The sequence below is a fragment of the Choloepus didactylus genome, chromosome 2, assembly GCF_015220235.1.
Source record: "Choloepus didactylus isolate mChoDid1 chromosome 2, mChoDid1.pri, whole genome shotgun sequence".
In the NCBI taxonomy this organism is placed as follows: domain Eukaryota; kingdom Metazoa; phylum Chordata; class Mammalia; order Pilosa; family Megalonychidae; genus Choloepus; species Choloepus didactylus.
In genome coordinates this window covers 117,515,948-117,537,032 of record NC_051308.1, presented here as the reverse complement: position 1 = coordinate 117,537,032, position 21,085 = coordinate 117,515,948, and the positions used below count along the sequence as shown (strand labels likewise).

Genomic DNA, 21,085 nt, shown 5'->3' with positions numbered 1-21,085 from the left:
CTCCTAATACTTCTTGTAAGGTTATATAGCAACTATCTCTATTTGCCATTATTTGTTCATGTGTTTGTTTTCCCTAAAGTGGGCATTTTGAGGTTAAGAGTTGTATTTTTATATTATTCCTGTTGCCTGGCACATATTAGGTGCTTAATGTCTCATGAGTGTATGATTGAAAGAGTGAAGGAGGGAACCAAGGAAAAAGTGAGAAGAAAGGAAAGGACACTCAGTTGCCTGGGGAGAGCCTGTTGTTGCTACAGTTGCTTCTCAAACTCGCTCTTCTTCAAAGGAAGGAGTAACAGGCTTATTGAAGTATGGGTCAGAGTTAGAGAAAGCCTCACTGGAGCTGAGGAGTGGAGAGGAGAGGGATTTCGAGATGGAAAAAAATATTAGAAGAGCTTTATTTTTCTAGAAATTGTGTGTTTAAACATCATTCCTCCACTTTTGAAAACATGGACCTTTCCCACTTCCCTCCCCCCAAAAACCTTCCCACTTTGAGACAAATTAATGAAAAAAAGGATGGTTTTGTTGTGTTTTATCTGCTTTCAATCCTGGGTCTGGTGTTCTCTAAATTAGTGTGAAATAGGCTAAAGATCAAAGCCACACACACTCTGGTCTTTTGAGATGAGTTTGTTCAGTTCAATTTCACATTTAAATTTCACTATCATTGTAACAAATTTGAAGTTAACTAGATAATTTTTAAATAGAATCAAACGAATAGCACACCTTTCATTTAAACAACTATATATATACACATATATATATGCACACACACACACTATATATATCTATATGTATCTATATCTATATCTATATATATATATATATAATCCCTCCCTTTAATTTTCCCCACCCTTTCCCCATTAACCCTCCCCTTCCTCACCCCCAACACTGTCACAATGGACAGTCTGTCAATGGCAACAGCAATCTCAACTTCTTGAGTCTTTCCTGTGATGTCACCAGACTGTGACATAAGAACTTAGGAAAGAAGTGCCTGCATGGGGCAGGAGTTGTGGCTGTGCAGTAGGATGATTTCCATGTCGTCATGAGTGTCCACCACCTTCTCATCTCCACAGTCACCTTTTGCTTGGGGCACCTCACTGACTGCTCATGTAGCAAACAATCTACATCAATGGCACATGGGTAATGGTATTGGAAGGAGCAGCCTTTGTTGTAGCAGCCCAAGGTGGTGCCTGACTTCTGGCAGTGGGAACATTTCCTCTCTCTGACTATTTCCAGTACTTCCTGCAGGCCATAGAGCCTGCGATAGACCAGGTAGATTCCATCGGCCCAAAGAATACAGCCCTCATAGACCCAAAATTCATTGTTGTCAAGAAGTAGTTCAGGGATTTGTAACTCCAGCTCAGGGCCACCTTCTGAAGCAGTGGACACAGAGGGTTTTGAGTCCAAAGCAGTCTTTTTGCTGCTGCCTTCAGTAAAAGTGCATTTTTAATCATACAGAAAAACAATTAGATGAACCAGTTCTTAAGGAAATCCAACTCTCTTGGGGGGCTGACCGGGGCCAAAGAATGGAGGTCTATCTATATCCCTGACCTCAATGCCAACCCCAGAAACAGGATACTCCAAAAAGTTATCAAGTTATAGCCTAATATGAAGGGCTCTGAGGCCTACCATGGACCTTTCCTGTCACAAAATAACTCAGCAGCTTTCCATAGAATGCTTGTCCCTGCCTAATCAGGCTAGATAGGCCACCATTTTCAGGGTTAGGCAAAGACCATGGTTTAAGTGCACATATTCCTTGGGCATACTAGGACCCTGGGTATCTAAGGAGGGTCTGTTGTAGATTTGATTTCTGCCATTAGAACATTAAATTACCCAGTTATCACTTTAGAGGGGGCACTGATGTCTTATTCCAAAAGGGATGAGTCACAGTGTAAAATTTAGCAGGAGGGGTATAGAAGAACAAATCTTTGGGATATATGAAGGGGAGGTGGATCACCAGATTAGAAGCACCATCTGATGCTTCAATCCCCACAAGGTAGAGTGGATGATTTTACAAGAATAGCTACTATTTATTGGGCACTTACTATATACTCACCACCAAACTTGTGACTGGTATCTGATGTGAGAGCAGTTTTATGAGGACTGTACTCTTAACCTGTGGAGTTTGGCCTAACTTTGGTCAGTAAGAGTCAGAATTGAATTTTATTGTAGTTGAAGACCAGAAGTTATTGCAGTCATTTACAGTTGGTATCAGAAGTGTACAATCTTATTGCAGTTATTTGTACAAGCCCTTACACTTTATTTTCTGTGGTCACTTAAATAGGTGGGAACTGCAGGAAATGCAGCACATCTCCAGTGGGAAAGTCACAGAAAACATTTCAAATACTTCATAACTTTGCCTTCCAGGGACTCCACTGTATAAGGATCTAGGGGAACCAAGAATCCACCTCTCACCATTCCTGAGCAATCCATATCCTAAGGAACCCAAATAGAGCCAGAAGTCATTTGACACTGAACTGTATTTGTTCTGACCATCTGATATACTGTATACCCCACAAGGAGATAAGACAGTGTCCATGAGGGTAGTTCTCTGCATGCCAAAGAAACATGCCAAAATAAACACTGTGGCCAGGTTTTAAGAACAGTCCTGGAGGACAGTTTCTGTGGCTGCTAGTGAACTGTCCAATCAGGTCTCCTCTCTTCTTAGCTCTAGATGGGTGCTGCTTCTTCAAATGGCTGCTGGAGCTGTACTATGGAGACCAATAACTGACTTAGGTGGTATCCCAGTCTTTATTACAAGTAAATATGTTATCCCCATCATTGATGAGCATGCAATTCCCTTTACTGGCCATGACCAAACAATGGGAGTGAAATGGGTTGGGGAGAGTCCAGAGATAAGGTAACTTTGAAGTTTCCAGTAAACATCAGGCAAGGGCTGGTAAGCTGATTCCACCACCAGAGAAGCCCCACAAGGTATAGTTGTGACTGGGGTTGCCTGGAAACATTTTCTAAGGAGCTATTTGTGCTACAAACCAGGGCTAAGCAAGTAAAAGATTGTTCACCGGAGACCTCACACCACCCACTTTGGCTTCTCCCTTAATGCAGACACCACTTGTCCAAATCCCACAAGGCTGCTGCTTCCCAAAGCTGGTAAGGTGAAAGGATTTCCCACCATCAAGCAGCAACCCTCTACCTTATCTCTGGAGAATAAAGAGGCACCAAGAAAATAGCCTAAGGGTGGGGAAGGCCTGAGAGAGGTGGAAAAAACTCTGGGGTATCCCGTCTTCTCTGCTATTCCAGCTCTAGCCATCTGGGGGCCCCTCGCTCCAGAAAATCAGGCACCAAGCCCTGGCTTTACTCCCAGGGAAGGCTGCCCGCCTATTGGGAAGCCTGTGCCCAACCAGCCTGGGGGCAGCTCTGTTTCAACAGCACCTGAGGGCGGGTGAGTGCACTAAGTCTCGGGTTTCAGGGGATGCCAGTTGCCTGTCTAAAGGCTCCTCTGTTCCTTGGAATTGTACAGAATGTCTCTTGTGGCTTTTTTCCCTCCCTCCTTTTTTCCTGTTGACTCTCCCCATCCGGCTCTCTGAATCACCAGTCTCCACAGGAAAGCAGCAGATGTTGACTTTACTTCTTTCAAGCCAAAGTCAGCTCCCTCCTGTGGAGTAGGGGGCAGGCAAGAAGGTGAGAAGGTGGGGATTGAAGAACGGTAACCCTCATCCTTTCGGAAACTGTGAGGGTAGATATAGAGGGAAAATCAAAGGTGCCAGAGACCTAGGTATAAAAAAAATTCTTGATTCCTGGGGATAGGAAAAAACAGGTCCTAGAAGGCCCCAATGTTGGCTGTCGAACTAGGATCATGAGGAGGAGGGAAGCACAGGGTGGGAGCACTTGTGTTTTAGGTGCCAACCTTCTTGGCTGAGGTAAATTCTCTTCTCTTGCCAACAGCATCCCCATCATTCAAAAGTCAAGTCAGACTGCAGGTTTGGGGAGAGGGTCCAGAGACTTCTTCTTGTCCCATCTGATCCCGCAAACCTCCACTCTTATGCAAGTCTCTTGGAGAATGTGCCAGAGAGGATTTTCTAGAGCCTTCCTCTACATTCATTGCTCCAACTTCTCTTCTCTTTTCTCTTCCTCAGGGATTTTCTTACGGGCAAAGAAGCCAAGCTGTAGAGGAAGGGATAGGAGTCATCACCAAATGCCTTGACTGGGGACCTTGCCAACAGCTCTCAGACTTATCTAAAGTCTGTACTTTTGTTCTGCTTCCAAAAATGGAATTAAAATTTGTTTTATTCAACAATTAGAATAAGCAAACTCACAGAGTCAGAATCTAGAATATAGGTTACCAGGGGACAGGGTGGGGATAGGGAATGGGGAGTTAAGGCTTAAAATGTACAGGGTTCCTATTTGGAACAATGGAAATGTTTTGGTAATGGATGGTGGGGATGGTAACACAACATTGTGAATGCAATTAACAGCAATGAAATATATATCTGAATATGATTAAAAGGGGAAATGTTAGATTGCATATATGGTAACAGAATGAATATTTTTTAAAAATCCATAGATCTATACTACAAAAACAATGAACTTTAAATTAAACCATGGACTTTAATAGTACAATTATAAAAATGTGCTATTATCAATTGTAACAAATGTTCCATACCAATGCAAGGTGTTGTTGGTGGGGGGGGGGTATACAGGAATCCTGTATATTATGCATGATTGTTCTGTAAACCCACAATTTCTCTAATAAATAAAAAATGCAAAAACAATTATTTTATTCAATTTAGTTTAAGTCAACCAACAGTTGTGGAATACAGTGAAGGAGATCCAAGCATGATACACACACCTGCTCAGCTGCCCTAATCCTGTTCACCCCACTATAATCAAGGATCCCTCAACCCATGTGCACTAAGCCCCATACTTACCACTAAAGCAGTACTTACCTTCCAAAGACAGAAGACAACAAGGGCAAGCAGAAGTAGCCCTCCCAGGACACTGCCAATGAGAATCCAGAGGGAGATGAGGACAGGGCGAGTCTGAATTACTTCCAGGAGGCTCTGTTTGGGAAGAAGAGTTGTTTTTTATATGTACCCTTTAGCCCAGCTAGCCTCACTCTACATTATGGCAAAACCAGACCCCAAATAGAAGAAATAATCACTTCTTTCCACTCAAAGGAAGAAACTGAAGCTGGAATGGAGCCCAGTGTCAGCATACTGATTTATCATTTGTGACTCACCAACTGCTATCTAATGGTGATGCTTCTGTTCTGAAAAGGCCCAGGAGTGCTCTTACCCCATCCTCATCCTCACTATTTTCACAGCTTTTAAATTCAGTCCCCAGCCCTACCTCACTCCAACGGGAGGCTTCAGTCAGTCGTAGGACACTGCCCTCCTCAGTTCCCAGCTCAAAGGTGCTGACCACTGTCAGTGACTTGAACTTGGCCTGTGGAACAAGTAAACAGGAAGGCACTTGAAGAAAGCCATCATAAGGTGTTGTATTTCTTTGGAACCCCAGAGGCAAAGGTGAAGCTGAGAGGTACAATTTCTAGGATGCTCAAGACCAAAAGAAAACGGTTGGAAACCAATGAGGAAAGAGAGGAAGGGTAATCAATGTAAATGCCTCTGGCCCTTCATATTTCCTTCTCACTCTACCTGAAATGCATTCCCCTTCTTTATGCTGAGAAATTTAGATGTCATCCACTCTGGGGATTTAGGGAAGTGTTTCCTCCTAATACACCACCCTGTATCAGGTTATAAAATTCTGTTTACTTCTCTGCCTTTCATCACTGAACTATAAGCTCCTTAAGAGCAAGGGCTATGTCTTACTAACTTTTGTGTCCCTAGTGCCTAGCACAGTGCCAAATACATAGAGGTTTCTAAACAAATCTTTGACAAAAGGATTAAAAAATGAGTGGGAAAACAAAAAAGATACCAAAGAGGAAACAGAGAACCAGATTTGGAGAGGAGTGATCTGCCAGACTTAACTTCCCTAATATATGTGCCTTTATCACAAGGATCTTGTGATGTTCAAAGTAGATGGTATATGAAGAAAGCACAATATAAATTCCTAGTGCTAAAAAAAATGTAGGCTATTACAATTATGATGTCATTTCTCTACTCAGGAACTCACACTAATTCCTGACCACCTATCATATTAAGTTGAATTTCATCTCCCTAGCTTTACAGACCTTTTATAATTCAGAACTATACTATTTTACCTCCCATTACTTGCCAATACAAATCCTGCATGTAATATCAAGCACTTATTAAGAGCGCAGAAATTAACCCTCACATTCATGGCCAACTGATTTAAAAAAAAAAATTTTATTAAAGGAGTTATAGATTTACAGAAAAATCATGTATAAAATACATAAAATACAGAATTCCCATATACCACCCTATTCTTAACACCTTGCATTAGTGTGGTACATTTGTTATATATCATGAAAGAACATTTTTATAATTGTACTGTTAACTATAGTCCATCATTTACAAAATAGCTCACTGTGTTGTTCAGTCCTATGTGTTTTTTTTAAAGTTTTATTCTAGTAACATTTATATAGCCTAAAATTTCCCTTTTTAACCACATTCACATACGTAATTTAGTGCTGTTAATTACATTCATAATGTTGTGCTACTATCTTCACTATCCATTTCTAAAACTTTTCTATTGTCCCAAATAGAAACATTTCAAGGCTTAACTCCCTCTTCCCTACCTAGAAGTGGGATTGCCAGGTCATATGGTAATTCTGTACTTACCTTTCTGAGGACTTGTAAGGCCAACTGATTTTTGACCATTCAGTTGGGAAAGAATAGTCTCTGCAACAAATAGTGCTGAGAAAATTGGATCTCCATTTACAAAAGAATGAAGATGGACCTCTACATCACACCATATACAAAAACCAACTTAAAAGGGATCAAAGACCTAAATGTAAGAGCCAGAATTATAAAACCCCTAAATGAAAAAGTAGGGAAGCATCTTCAGGACCTCACGTTAGGCAATGGTTTCTTAGACTTTATACCTAAAGAATGAGCAAGAAAAGAAAAAATGGGACCTCATCCGAATTTAAAACTTTTGTACCTCAAAGGACTTTATCATGAAAGTAAAATAACCTACATGATGGGAGAAAATATTTGGAATCCACATTCCAATAAGGATTTAATATCCAGAATATATAAAGAAATCCTTCAACTCAACAACAAAAAGTCAAATAACCCAATTAAAAATGGGCAAAAGACTGAATAGACATTTCTCCAAAGAAGATTCACATATGGCCAAAAAGCACACGAAAAGATGCTCAACATCATTAGCCATTAGGGAAATGCAAATCAAAACCACAATGTGATACAATTTCACACTTGCTAGAATGACTACTATTTAAAAAATAGAAAGTTACAAATGTTGGAGAGAATGTGGAGTAACAGGAATACTCATATACTGCTAGTGGGGATGTAAAATGGTGCAACCATTGTGAATGACAATTTGGAAGTTCCTCAGAAAGTAAAATATAGAAGTACCACACAATCCGGCTATCCTCTTATGCCAGTTCGATGTATTATGTCTCCCAAAATGCCATTAACTTTGATGCAATCTTGTGTGGGCAGACATATTACTGTTGATTAGATTATGGAGTCCTTTGGGTGTTTCCATGGAGACATGATTCAGTCAACTGTGGACAAGACCTTTGGTTGGATAATTTCCATAGAGGTGTTGCCCCACCCATTCAGGGTGGGTCTGAATTAAATTACTGGAGCACTATATAAGCTCAGACAGAAAGAGCAAGCTTGCTACAGCCAAGAAGGACACTTTGAAGAATGTACAGAAGCTGAGAAGAGGAGCTGCAGATGAGGGACAGCTTGTAGATGGCCACTGAAAGCAGACTTTTGCTCCGCAGAAGCTAAGAGAGGAAAAATACCCCAAGAGCAACTAAGAGTGACATTTTTGAGGAACTGCAGCCTAGAGAGGAATGTCCTGGGAGAAAGCCATTTTGAAACCAGAACTCTGGAGCAGACGCCAGCCATGTGCCTTCCCAGCTAACAGAGGTTTTCTGGACACCATTGGCCATCTCCAGTGAAGCTACCAGATTGTTGATGACTTGCCTTGGACACTTTATGGCCTTAAGACTGTAACTGTGTAACCAAATAAACCCTTTTTATAAAAGCCAATCCATTTCTGGTGTTTTGCATTCCAGCAGCATTAGCAAACTAGAACACCTCTACTACTAGGTATACACCCAAAAGAATTGAAAGCAGGGACTCATATAGACATTTGCACACTGATGCTCATAGCAGCATTATTCACAATTGCCAAAAGATGGAAGCAACTCAAGTGTCCATCAACCAGTGAATGGATAAACAAAATGTGGTATATACACCCAATGGAATATTATTCAGCCATAAAAAGGAAAAAAAGTTCTGATACATGTGACAATATGAATGAACCTTCAAGACATTTTGAGTGAAACAAGCCAGACACAAAAAGACAAATATTGTATGATCTTACTGATATGAAGTAATTAGAATAAAGAAACTCATAGAATTAGAATCTAGAAAATAGATTACTAGGGGATGGGGTGGGCATAGGGAATAGGGAGTTAAGGCTTAAAATGTACAGAGTTTCTATTTGGGAAGATAGAAAAGTTTTGGAAATAGATGGTGGTGATGGCAGCACAACATTGTGAATGTAATTAACAGACTGAATTATATATTTGAATGTGGTTAAAAGGGGAAATTTTAGGTTGTATATATGTTATTAGCATAAAAGTTTTTTAAAAATCCATGGAACTGCACAACACAGTGAACTCTAAGTTAAACCATGGACTATAGCTAATAGTACAGTTATTAAAATGTGAAAAAAATATTTATTAATTCATTTAACAAAAATGTATTAAACACCTACAATGATTAAGGCACAGTGTTGAAGATTGGAGATATTTCTCTCTATCTACTGAACACAGTGACTTATATAAAGTTAATTAGCATTTGATGGATTATTAATTGATTGGATTTAGGTAATCTATAAGTGTTGAGAGTCATTATTAATGTAGCAATAAGGGATGGTAAATGGAGAAAAAATACAAGGATAATAGCTAGTTTTCATTACTCAATAAAATTCACCATATCTCTAGCTCATTATTTCATTTATTCTTTGCAGCAACCCCATGAAATAGGGATTACCATTGCATTTTAGAAATGAAAAAACCAAGGTCAACAGGCTAGTAAGAGGGAAGAAGGAACTTGAACACAGGTCTGTCTACCTCCAAAGCCTATGTTAAAGTTCCAGATAGGAGCAGAAGGGGAGAGTAGTCAAAAGGAAAGGCTTACCCTCTGGAAAAATTCATTATGAACCAGCCTCAGTAGCCCAACAGACATCTCAGTCGCCTTTGCCAGCTGCCCAAGGTGGCACCTCACGACCTGACACTGGGTATTGCTCCCATTCTACCAGGAGAGAGAGACAAATCAGGACTGTGGGATGGAAAGATCCACCCCTCCCCTTTCCAGGCTCCACTCCCCTGTCCCATGGCTCTCTTGACTCCACTGTTCCCTGCTGCATTCCCACTTTGGATGCCCTCCTTCTTGTAACTCTTACCAGTCTGCTTGTGTGCTGAAGCTCCTCTGGATGCACAGGGGATCCTGGGGGCTCAGTCAGGTTCTGAACTATGCAGCTTGCCTAAAGGAAGATCCAACTTGAGGGATCCTCCTGATGGTGAGAAGCCAGCCACCCTAGGCTGAGCAGGAACATATCACCCACACTCTTGCAATTCTTCCCTATATAATCCCTTTCTTTCTTCTCAAAGATCCACATTAGTAAAAGGAGGGTCCCCCAGGGGATCCAGAAGATAGGTATTTAGTGTGTGTGTGTTGGGGGGGGGTCGTCCACCAATTCAAGGCAGCAAATCTCCACACACTCCTAACCCAGACTCACATTGTTAGTGATGACTTGAGACAATGATAGGAAGTAATTGCCTCCGTGGGCCACAGCTGGAAGGAGGGCTGAGAGGATGAGGCCACTGACCACATAACAGCCGAGATTCTGAACCTGAAAGAAGGATTGGAAATTGGAAGAGGTAGGAGACAGAAGACCCCTCCTTATATGTTCCCCTTCACCCCAGATACCATCAAGATCCAAGAAAGACTCTTCCCATTCTTTTCCGACACAGCTGTTGCTCCTCCCCCTCCCCCTGCTCATGCCAAGATCCCCTCCAGCTTCTCACCCTAAGAGTGGTTTTGAATTCCGGGCCTGGACCCACTGGGAGGACCCCGTATGGGTGAACCTCATAGCGATGCAGGGTAGATTCACTGCGTAGACACCAGGTCAGGAAGTATATGGTCACAGACACAGGGGCATATATGATCAGCACACAGACATGGATTCAGAGAAGACAGAGCCAGTACATGAATAAAGAGATGAGGGCACATGGGAAAAATAGAAGTGGATATGACATGGACTTAGCGCAAATTTCATGGCCCCATCCCATCCCTCCTTCCCCCAGCTCCATTCCCTAGGTGCTAGTGCTCTATTCCTAGGAAAGTAAGACATTTAAAAGAGAAGGTTCTGCATGAGTGGCATTGAGGGCAAAAGATGGAGCAGCCCCAAGGTTTGGGGTTCTATGAACACTGAAGTACATTGGAGGGAAGAGGAGGAAACATAAATAGTATGAGTCTGGGGTCAGAACTGAGTCCCAGCTGGGAACTGGGCCATACCTAGAGAACAGGAGGTGAGGCGCATACTGGATGTAGGAGGAGGCCTGGGCCGTGTTATCTTGAATGGTCCCATTTGTTTCCAGGCTATTGCTGTAGGGTCAGGGGGAGAGGCTCACATCTCAGTCCCTCCTTAGACACCCCTCTGATAGTATCTCCCCACCTCTTCCAGTCAAGACCCAATAGAAGAAATCTGGAAGGAATTTTCCTTGTTCTCACCTGGTGGTGGTTAGCCTCACAAGGACCTGGCTCAGGAGAGAGGAGCAGCTAAACTCAAACTCTAGCAGAAAGGACACCTGGGGGCAGGGGACATGGGGGTGATGGTAGATTCCTCCTCAAGAGACAACTCCAGAGGAACAGGAGCCCTTGAATGCCTCCTTCCCTGAACTCCCAGGCCCCAAAGATCCCAGCCCCTACTCTCTCATAGCTCCTTTCTCATCCTGGGCCCTAACTTACCTTGGTCCCAGTCTGGAAGACAGGATGCCCCACACTGCAGAGCTGGGCATGAGGAGAAGGGGCTGAACATTCCACCTTCACTGGGCTGTCCTTCTGAGGGTAGAGGAGATGGGGTAAAGGCTGGATCTGGGGCTGCAGGTATAAGTCAGTTCTCCTGCTCCCAGCTTCCAAATTATGCCTTCCCCCAGAGGCTCAGGGCCCAGGCCAAGACCTTAATCTTCTTTCTCCTCCTTTCTCCCCTCTTCCCAAACTCCCTCCCCCAAGGGCACCTGAGGAGTAAGGCTGGCCAGGTGGAGGTTTCTAGAGAAGCTGAGACTCAGGCTAGTGTTATAGGCATTTTCCTTCCTGTTCTCCAGAGTTGCTGACACCAGCACTTTTCGCCGACCACCTCGAACCACGAATGGGGCCTTCCTAGGAATGGTGGGAGCCAAAACACTCACTCCTGTTATCCTGGGTGAGCAACAAACCCCCAGCACCATTCTAGTCCCTTCCAATCTGTCCCAGGTCACTCTAGTTTAGCCAGTTCATATCTATCCCACCTAGAGCCTCTGATGTCCATATTAGCTCGAAGCACCAAGTCTGTGACACATTCATTGTCAGGGCCACAATCCCTGGAGAAAGGGACCTAAAGGAGAGAGAAGGGGGTGAAGAAGGCTAGGAGAAAAGAATGATATAAAAGTAAAGAGAGAATAGTGGGTATACTTTGGCTAGAGGGGTCCCAGGTCAGATATCACTGTGATGTCATGTCTCCACCCTCCTCTTTCTTGTGAGTTCACTGAGAAGGACAGTGTTGAGACCCGGGGGCAGAGCAGGGCTTAACACTGCTGACCAGCCTTCGTATGGAGGTAGGTGAGCCCTCATCCAGCACAGGCCCTGGCTTTGTGGTGTTATCCAAGGCAAAGGTCACAGTCAAAGCCACTGGTCGGAGGTAATCCGATGCATCCTAAGGGAAACCAGTCAACTGTCATGGGGAGCCAAAGTCAGGGCTATGCCCCAGGCCCCTGGGAAGGTGTGACAATTGTAGTGGTTCATTTATTGAGGACGTTCTGTGTGCTAGACACTGTCTTAAGGTTTTACTGGTATGATTAAATTTAATTCTAATACAAATCTAGTTATTAGTATTATTCCCCCTTTAGGCAAAGAAACTGAGGTTTGAAGATTGAGTGATGTGCCAGGCTCAAAGCTGGTACATGGCAGAGCTAAGATTTAAACCCAGATAAGGCTGACTCCAAGTCTAAATTCTCTCCCTCACTTTCCCAGCTTTGGCTTTCATGCTGATCCAGCTGAAATTTCTCCTCTTATTCAGCCTTCCCGACTCCCAGGCCGTGCTGCAAAGCAGTTTCTGTCCCCTCCTCACCAGCACATGGAAGTGCAACTTTTCACAAGTGACACTCCCCACACTGAGCCGGAGTCGCCGAGGGGACAACCTCTGGCCAGAGCCATCAAACGCTGTGCGCGCCCCAGCCATCCACTCATCCAGTGAAGCTGTGAACCGCATGTCTGAATAGGGAAGGCAAGAATGAGGGTGGAGACCAAGGCAGACAAGGGGTTGAGGGTCGACTAGGAGGGACTGTAGTCACTTACAGAATTGGTGATCCCAGCGGCCCAGAGTGCGAGAGGTCACTCGGAAACAAAGGGCTGCAGTCAGGCAGGCTGCTTCCTGGCCTCGCCGCCTGCAGTCCCGCTGAACCACACTGATGGCTGGTGGGGTCACCTCCAGCGAGGGGGACAGGCGGACAATGGGCCGGGAACTGGATGGGTAAGAAATTTTAGCAGTAGGAGGTAAGCCCTTTGAGAAGCATTTGCTTCCCCATGGTCAAAGGGAAGAATGATGCTGTCCCTACTTCAGCCTCTACCCATAGGGACTAGATGCACATGTATCATCTTTCCCTGAACCCTCTGACAGAATTAAGATAACAGCTGATATTTAATAAGCATGTGTAAGGCACTGTGTTAAGATTTTTACATAGGTTATCTCATTTAATCCTCAAAACAAGTCTATCAAGTAGGTACTATTATTATTCCCATTTTAAAAACTAGGAGGTTATTGACCAAGACAATTCAAATCTAAGTTTCTGACTCCAAAGCCCTTGCTTTTAATGGCTGTGCTATCCTGTCCAGTTCTGGCTTAGCTGGAACCCCTCACCTGAGCAGGATGGCTGCCCCTTGGGCACCCACAGCCACATCTACCAAATCATCTCCATCAAGATCTAGTCGGCCATCTACACTTCGGCCAAAGTAGCTGAGGGCCTGTGGCATGGAGACAGCAGCAATCCGCTAAGAGGAAGAAAGGGGAGACTGAGGCAGAGACTCACACACCTGGTTTCCCAGGCCTCCCACCTGGCGTTCCCTAATCTTCCCAGGAGGCATGGGAATAAAAGAAATTTACCTGTGTTCAGTGGTCCCTAGTTCAGCAACCTGCATCCTATCCTTTTTCCTTACCTTTTTTTGCCTACTGATTAAAGCACTTGCTCAGTTTGGGTCTCAAAGGGACTGCTGACAGGCAAAGAGAACTCCTCTCCCCGCCTTCCTATCACCATTCTCCTGCTTCATCTGGGCACTCCTGACCTGTGCAGGATGGGGCCTGACTCCACTCTGGGTCCCATGATACAGGTACAGTGCTCCCTGGTGCCCATCTTCAAGGGGTGCCCCCACAGCCACATCAGCAAAGCCATCTTGATTCAGGTCAGGAAGGGCACCCATGGCAAAGCCAAACCGAGCATCCTGTGGGCGTTCTGGCTGAAGTGTTCTCTGAAGTGTCAGCAAGGGCTGCTGATGGAGGTAAGAAGAAGAAAGAAGATGCTGGTTTGACAGTGCTAACCTCTCAGCCAGCCCTTTTAATATCTGTGCATTCCTTCCCCTCAACCGTCTCCCCCACACACACACACTAGTCCTAGGGGGTCCCAGCAACTCTTACCTGGCCCACCGTATACACATAGACACATCCTGTCTCCTTGTTCTGGGGTCCCAGGAACATGGGAGCAGCCACAAGTAAGACATCAGTTGTTCCATCCCCATCCGTATCCAATGGGCAGAGCACACTGCCAAAGTATGAGCCAATCTGGGGAGTGGTAGGTGATGGTGACCCCAGAGAAAAGGGAAGGTGATTGTAGACAAGTGGACTTGGTGGGAAGCACTCACCAGCCTGCCAATCTGGTCCTCACACCCCTGACAGGCTCTGCCAACCAGAATTCAGCACAGATTTCTCAGGCCTCTCTCTTGTCCCTTTACTCTTTTCCCCCACAGCCCAGGGGTGCCTCAGGGATTCAAGAGTCCCACCCTCCCTTGAATGCCCTACCTGCTCCCCCTGGAGGCTCTGGGCAACTCTCACAGCCCCATCTTTCTTAAGCTGGAAGGCGATGACCTTTCCTCGATGTCTAAACCGAGGAGCCCCTGAGAGAAATAGGCGGCGACCACCCCGCAAAAGCATGGAAGAAACAGAGTAACCTAGAAGTGGGGAAGGAATCAGGGTTTAAAGAAGAAGGGTCAGAGTGGGAGGATTCCCTAAAGGCACAGGAGGAAGTCCCAGGGGAAGTAGGAGGAGGTCAGTGAGAAACAGGAACTATAAGAGTTAAGAGGGAGTATCTCATACCCCTAACTGGGAAAATGCTCCACCCCTACTCCGACCAATTTTCTGCAACTCTCTGCTACTCACCCAGGTAGGGTGCATGGTTCTGTAACGCAGCAGGGAACTCATCTTCCAGGGCCATTCGTGGGGGGAAAAGGCGGTGACCTTCTGCAAGCCAGAGCACTGAGCCCCCCCAGTCATAGGCCCCCACCATCCCAAAGAGAATCCCATCCTGTGGGACAGAACCATATGAGGTCACTGAAAAGACAGCGGGGAATAAGGAGAAAAAACTCTCCAGAGTCACTGAGGGTATGCTGGAGTCAGTTGGAAAGGCATGGGAAGGAGAGCATAGGTTGGTTAAAGGAAGACTCTGGATGGGCCCTGGGGATGAAGTTGTTTGGGTCAGAGGTTGGAAGGAGTGAAGAAGGGGACAGAGGTTGGAAGGGGTCATGAAGGTATCAGAGTCAATCCAACCTTCAGCCGATGAATGGAGAAACCAATCTGAGACATTTCCAGCCCAAAGGAGCTTTCATTCTCTCCATGGGACCCTTGAGCATGAGAAAATATCAAGGCAATATCAGGGGAAGACACTTTCCCTTTTGACATACTGAACTCACTCCAGAACCCAATCTACACTCCAGACTCCCCTACCCTGTTCTCCATTCCTCCAGGACAATAATTACCCTCAAGGCCAAAAATCCGGTCTCCTAGTGCATCTACAATGTCAGTCAGTGCAGCCTCATCTGTGACATTAAAGAAGAACCGCTCATCTGGATCACTGGCAATAGTTTGGATTTCCCGCAGGAAAGAGGTAGGGTCTCTCTGCCGCCGGAGATAGTGACCAAGGACCTGGGGTCAGGAGATCAAAAGTGGGGTCTGTTGGCTGTGTGGAGTGAGGTGTCAGCTGGTACAGAAAACAGCCAACTAAAGTGAAAGAAAGGAAACACAGCTGAAGTCTGGAAAGTAGTCACTACTCCTGTTTGCCTCAAGTTCCCACTCTTAAATGTCACCATCCCCACCCCACCCCCATCCACTCTGCTCATAAATGTTACCCACCCCCTCCAATCCTCCCAGATCTAGAGTTGATTCTCACGGCAATCCCATAGCGTGTCACTCTTCCAGCCTCACAGGCCTTTAGTGCTGCAGGAAGCTCCTCCCCATCATGTGATTCTCCATCGGTGACAACTACCAGTAGCCTGGCAGCCTCTGGTCGGCCCCCACGGGACTGACTGAACCCTTCTGTGCTGAGAAGATAAAGAAAGGAGTGAGACGTGACCAGATGTATGCAGACACACACACACACACACACACACACAAACACACAGGACTTAAGAATATCTGTCAGCAATTCACTGAGGTCAGGCATCTTGCCTTTTTGTCCATCTCCCCAACAGTGTCTAGCAAAGAGAATGGCACCCAATAAGAGTGTGAAAGCTTGAATGTCATATAATATATACAGCAGCATATCATCAATGCAAATAACAACAAAATTAATCCATTCCAAGATTCAATCAAAAATATTGCATTTAAGAGTACAAATATTAAGGGAGTATAGAATAAAGGAGAATGGTCAGGTCAGGGAAGTCTTCCCAGAGATAGTTTTGAATCATCTCTTGCACATGAGTTGGTAGAGAACCCGAGGGCCAGGATCAAGGTGAGACAGAAAGGATGGAGAGAGAGAGATAATTCTGTCTGAGAAGATAAACAAGGCAGAGACATGAAAAGACATGCAATGACAGCCAACTTAGCCTTCCCCTACCTATCACTAACGAGCACGCAAGTGTAAGCATGCAAGTCATCTTGGGACATATACACTGCACTCCAAAGCCTCCCCTAACCCACCTAGGCCCGTATCACACAGGCTTCCCACACTCCCATTCACCGTGCCTCACCAGGCCACCATTATTGCTTGGGCAGTCTTTGTTTCTCGTCCCTCCCGCCGACTCAGGTTTCTTGCTGCTCTCACCACTTCTTCCTTGGTTCTGAAATCTCCCAAGGACCACTCGTGTACAGGGCTCTCCCCATACTGTACCAGTCCCACCTGAGAATAAAGTGTGTACTCAAATGGAATGTGTATTTGGGTGTTGGGGGTGAGAAAGAAAAGTACGCAAGGGAGAGGAGATGAACACCTAGATACTACTGAAGACACCACCTACATTTATCTCCTCTCTCTCTGTCACTCTCCCTTCAAGGCCATCCATACTGCCTTCTCTTACCTGTATCTGCTCCGGGTCAATAAACAGTCTCCCTACCAGTCTTCGTAGGAAAGTCTGTACCTCAGACCAGGGGTAGATGCTATTGGAGCCATCCAAGACAATGACGACATCCATGTAGGTGGGGCAACCTAGGAAGAGGGGTACAGTGATGGAAAACAGAGGGATTGAAGGGTATTGGGCCTAGGGGCAGCAAGGCAAGAAGTAACAGGAAGGGATATTCAACTCGAACATTCATTAAGCACTTCTTACATGCTAGGAGGGTACTGTGACAGGCCCTAGATAAGTGCAGGGATGAATAAAAGAGACATGTTATTGGGGATTAAGTCATGTCCTCCACAAAAGGAATGTTCAGGTCCCAAACCCTGGTCCTGTGGGTGGGAAACCATTTGTAAACAGGACTTTTGAAGATGTTATTACTTAAGACACACCCAAAAGAAATAAGGGTGGGCCTCATCCAATATGGCAGAAGTCCTTATAAGCAAAGGAAATTGGGACACAGAAAGAGAAGTCAAAGAGGAGCAACCAGAAGCTGGGGTCAACAGAATACAGAAGAGAAAGGAGAAGACAACACCAAGTGCATTCCCATGTGACAGAAAAGCCAAGGCACCCCAAAGATTGCTGGCCAGCCAACAAAAGATACCAACCCTGGGAGAAAATACGCCTTATAGCTTCTGAAACCAGAACACAAGGAATTAAATGCTATAAACACAGCACCACTCTGTGGGTCAGTTCTGATGGTGGGAAATCAAAGGAGGCAGCAACAGAGAAGAAATCAAAAGCTGAAGATGTTTGAAAGGAGGAGAATATAAGGAAAGGCATTTAAGAAGAGAACACTCTAAACAAAGGGAGATGAAGGTATGAAAACAGATGACACATAGGAGAATGATGAGGTGAATGTTATGACCAAGGCACAGGGTATGTGGAAGGATATAGTGAATGCTGAGTTTTTAAAGTTGATTAGATTAGATCATGGAGTGTTGATGCCAATGGAGCTTTTGCAGGGCACATTAAGTAGCAATGAGGATAGTCTCGTAGGCCCCTTGCCAGGCACTATACTCTTTTGCCCCATCTTTTCCCACCCTGCATTCCCTCCTGGGGACTCAGTCCTCAGGCCCTTCCTCTAGCTCACGTTGGGCTGTGGGTGCCAGGCTTCCCTGGGGCTGGAACGAAGCGTCTACCCGGGCACAGATCCCAGAACTGAAGACAGAGGAGCCGCAAGCACGAGACCAGAGAGGGGCACAGGCCTGGGGATGGGTGGGAAAAAGTTACTCCCAGGCTTGGAAGGGGACTCTCAGAGCATTCTCCCAACTGAAGGAGGCATTGAGACTACTCCCCAAGATTCCCTTCCTTGCTTTCTAGGGTTTTTAACATCTTGATGCCCTCCACAAAGACCAGTTTCCCTTACCACAACTGCTCTTTTCTCTTCCATGAAACTTCAGAGACCTGCCACCACCCTTTCCTTAGCTCACCATGAATCCACCATCATCATCTGTCTCTAGTAGCGACATCCCCAGGTGCATATTCACAGCAGGTCGAGATGAATTTCCCAGTGGATGGTCACCTGGTTCAAGGAGCAAGATCAGAGAGCCACAGTTGGAGGTGCTTGAATTCAGGGTGATTATGCAAGAAATGAGAACGTGTCAGAGAGGATCAAGTTGGGCGGGGAGAATATATAGATTATGGGAGTGAAAAAGCTGAGGCATAGTGGGGGTCAAAGCTACCAGGGTATCAAGGTAAGGGATTAGGAGTGAAAGAGTCAAGCATCTTCTTACCCAAGTGGCTCTTGACACATGGGACATTGGGAGGTCCTCCCACAGGGCAGCGATAGACATCCCCCCTCCGGTCACCTGAAGGCCCATCCCAGGGGGCACCCACGAGCATCCTGGGAGGAGGGAATGAATGTAAGCACAGTGTGAGCATGACTCCTGAGATAGGCCAATGGGAAAATGAATGGGAGTGGCAAATATAGAGCCCTTGTTACCTCCAAAAGATCAGATCAGCTTAGATTCCAATCTATCTTTCCTCCTCTTTACCAGCACCATCACATCCCAATCCCATGGCCTCTGGTTTCCCTCTTACCATCGTTGTCCACCCCCAACATGTTGTAAGACACTGTATCCGAATTCAGCCTCAGGTGGCCCTGGGAATAGGCGTGGGTGATGCACATCCAGGTTAAAGGGAGAGCAGAGACCTGGAAGGACAGGAACGTATGGTTAGCACGAAGTGGATGGAGAGGTCAATGAGACCCCAGAGAGGCACAGTCAGAGAAAAGTCATGAGGGAATATGTTGACCTCAGTCTATCCGTCTCTTTCTTACTCACATGCCATCCTGTTCTCTGTCAATGTCATGCACTCAGGGCCCCAAACATGGATGATCCCCTTCCTGTGTTTGGTTCCAGATGTCTAACCTGTGGCCCTCTGCCATGCTATGCACAGCTGTGTTTTTCATTCCTGCCCCTGAAATCTCTTTCACAGACATATCTGGAAAGGACAAGTTATTCTTTTCCACATCATTCCTCCTACACATCCTCCCCACCAAACTGTGAAAGTCAAAAATGGGAGAGGGCCTTTCTGCAGTCCCAGTACAGCCATCCCTTCCAAATTCTCCCAAACTCCAGGACCACAGAAGAACAAGAGGAGACTAGAGAGCACTATGCAGCTGAGCATCTCCCCTTTCCATCTCTTCTTGACTCCCATTGCCAATGTCACACTCTCATTCTCTTTCTCCAACGTCTAGGGAGATTTCTAGGGTTGATTCCAGCCCTGGAAACCTCAGTGGTAATTAACTGGGTGGGGCCACCCGCCTGCCCACACATATGGTTTGCCATCCATCCTTGCCAAGAGTCCCATCACCCAAAAGTTTCCCACAACTCTCTTCCTAAATCACTCACCCCTCCAACTGTCCCCCTGCCCACCTCCATGGCTTCCTCAGCCCTCAGCCCTTCTGAAGGCCCCATCATGTCCTGGTTGATTCTTCCCTCCCCACCCTAACCTTTTTAAACTCAGAGCTGGTATTTTAGGAACTAAAGATTACAGGGCACTGTTGAGAAAAATCCCAAGCCTCTGGTCCCTCTCAGAGTTCTTCTCCCCACCCCCTTTACCTGTCCCCCACCCCTGGTGTCTTTCTCCTTCCCTTCAAGCAAACCCCTCTCAGGACACCCAATCACCTCTGCCACCAATGGCTATATCTCTATCCGAGGCCAGGCCCATTTTCAGAAGGGTATTTTGTACCTGAATCCTTTTTGCATCCAGGATATTGGTAAGAACTGTATGACCAGACTGTAGCCTATTCGTTAGATAAACCCAGAATTCTGACCACATGGGTTAGTCAGTTATGCCTCAGGCCCCAGGGACCACCAAGTGTGGGAGGAAGTAGGGAGGGAGATAATAGGACTCAGGCTAGCCACGTGGAAGGCCACAGCATGTTTTTTTTCTGTCTCCTCACTCCTCCAAGGGCTTAGGACAAAGGTTTTAGATAATTGGACACAAATCTTATGCAAGGTCCTGGGCAGCTTCAGTTCCTGCTGTTCTCAATATCAAAGCAGTCTTATTTGTGGGTATAACACAAATGCATGCGCGCACACACACACACACACACACACACACACAACTAGAAATGTAGAATGAGCATTAACCTCCCACCCTAACTTCCAAAGAATTTTAACCCTAGAGATCCCAATGCCAAACAATCCGTATACTATTCACTCCCACCAGAAACCAAGAAGTTAACCTCTCTCACCTGTCAGGAACATCAGGGGCAAGAACAGGTGAAGGATGAGGGGTAGCTCCATGCCTGGTCGTTCTTCTGTCCGAATGAGAAGTCCTCAGTGCCTCTGTCCTCCTTTTCTGTTTTCTTTACTTTCCCTCCCATCCTGCCCCCTCCCACTGGCAGCTAAAAATAAAATTGGAAGGAATGGGAGGAGTGATGGTGGGGAACTGTGGGGAGCCCCAGACCAAGGAAAGGAGGACTTGAGCGATTTTAGTCTATTTCTCTGCCTTGCTGCTGCCCCCTGGAGGCTTCGTCTCAAACTTCAAGCAGAACACAATTCTTGACCATTTCTGCTGTTACTTTCTTCCTTTTTTTCATCCCTTTGTTGTTTTCCTCAGGTTTGGAATAGAAGGTGGAGTGAGAGATAGGTTCTTGTTACTTTCTAACCTTTATCCCAACCTGAGAGTAGTGATAT

At 45.6% G+C, this 21,085-nt stretch overlaps 1 protein-coding gene across 8 annotated transcripts; it reads right to left on the bottom strand.

Moving 5' to 3' along the window:
* Positions 1-2,141: 2,141 nt before the first annotated feature.
* Positions 2,142-20,838, bottom strand: ITGA10 (integrin subunit alpha 10). Of its 8 annotated transcripts, XR_005215250.1 has the most exons (31): positions 20,641-20,838; positions 18,981-19,092; positions 18,674-18,783; positions 18,371-18,462; positions 18,031-18,145; positions 16,902-17,029; positions 16,578-16,726; positions 15,779-15,929; positions 15,369-15,534; positions 15,160-15,233; positions 14,773-14,917; positions 14,416-14,564; positions 14,035-14,178; positions 13,686-13,889; positions 13,264-13,394; positions 12,702-12,868; positions 12,475-12,617; positions 11,947-12,060; positions 11,657-11,742; positions 11,387-11,528; positions 11,118-11,210; positions 10,881-10,957; positions 10,665-10,754; positions 10,175-10,259; positions 9,886-9,999; positions 9,550-9,630; positions 9,285-9,398; positions 5,308-5,403; positions 4,905-5,018; positions 3,866-4,122; positions 2,142-3,613 (listed from the first exon to the last, which is right to left on the bottom strand). XR_005215250.1 is itself a non-coding variant. In XM_037826156.1 (30 exons), exons 1-30 carry the CDS (start codon positions 20,690-20,692, stop codon positions 4,057-4,059), a joined length of 3,504 nt encoding a protein of 1,167 aa, XP_037682084.1. In that variant the 5' UTR covers positions 20,693-20,838; the 3' UTR covers positions 2,142-4,056. The 8 variants fall into 8 exon arrangements, 5 of the variants coding, with proteins under 5 accessions (XP_037682084.1, XP_037682085.1, XP_037682086.1 ...); XM_037826156.1 differs by having other exon boundaries at positions 2,142-4,122; XM_037826157.1 differs by having other exon boundaries at positions 2,142-4,122; positions 11,118-11,207.
* Between the last annotated feature and the right edge of the window lie 247 nt (positions 20,839-21,085).

Bases quoted from the DNA above. Each gene is read 5' to 3' on its own strand.
- ITGA10 (XM_037826156.1), bottom strand. From the start codon at position 20,692: ATGGAGCTACCCCTCATCCTTCACCTGTTCTTGCCCCTGATGTTCCTG. The intron at 18,146-18,370 runs GTGAGCTAAGGA...ACCCATCCCCAG, and splicing joins ATGATGATGGTGGATTCATG to GCCTGTGCCCCTCTCTGGTC. The intron at 5,404-9,284 runs GTAAGCCTTTCC...CTTGTTCCACAG, and splicing joins ATAATGAATTTTTCCAGAGG to GCCAAGTTCAAGTCACTGAC.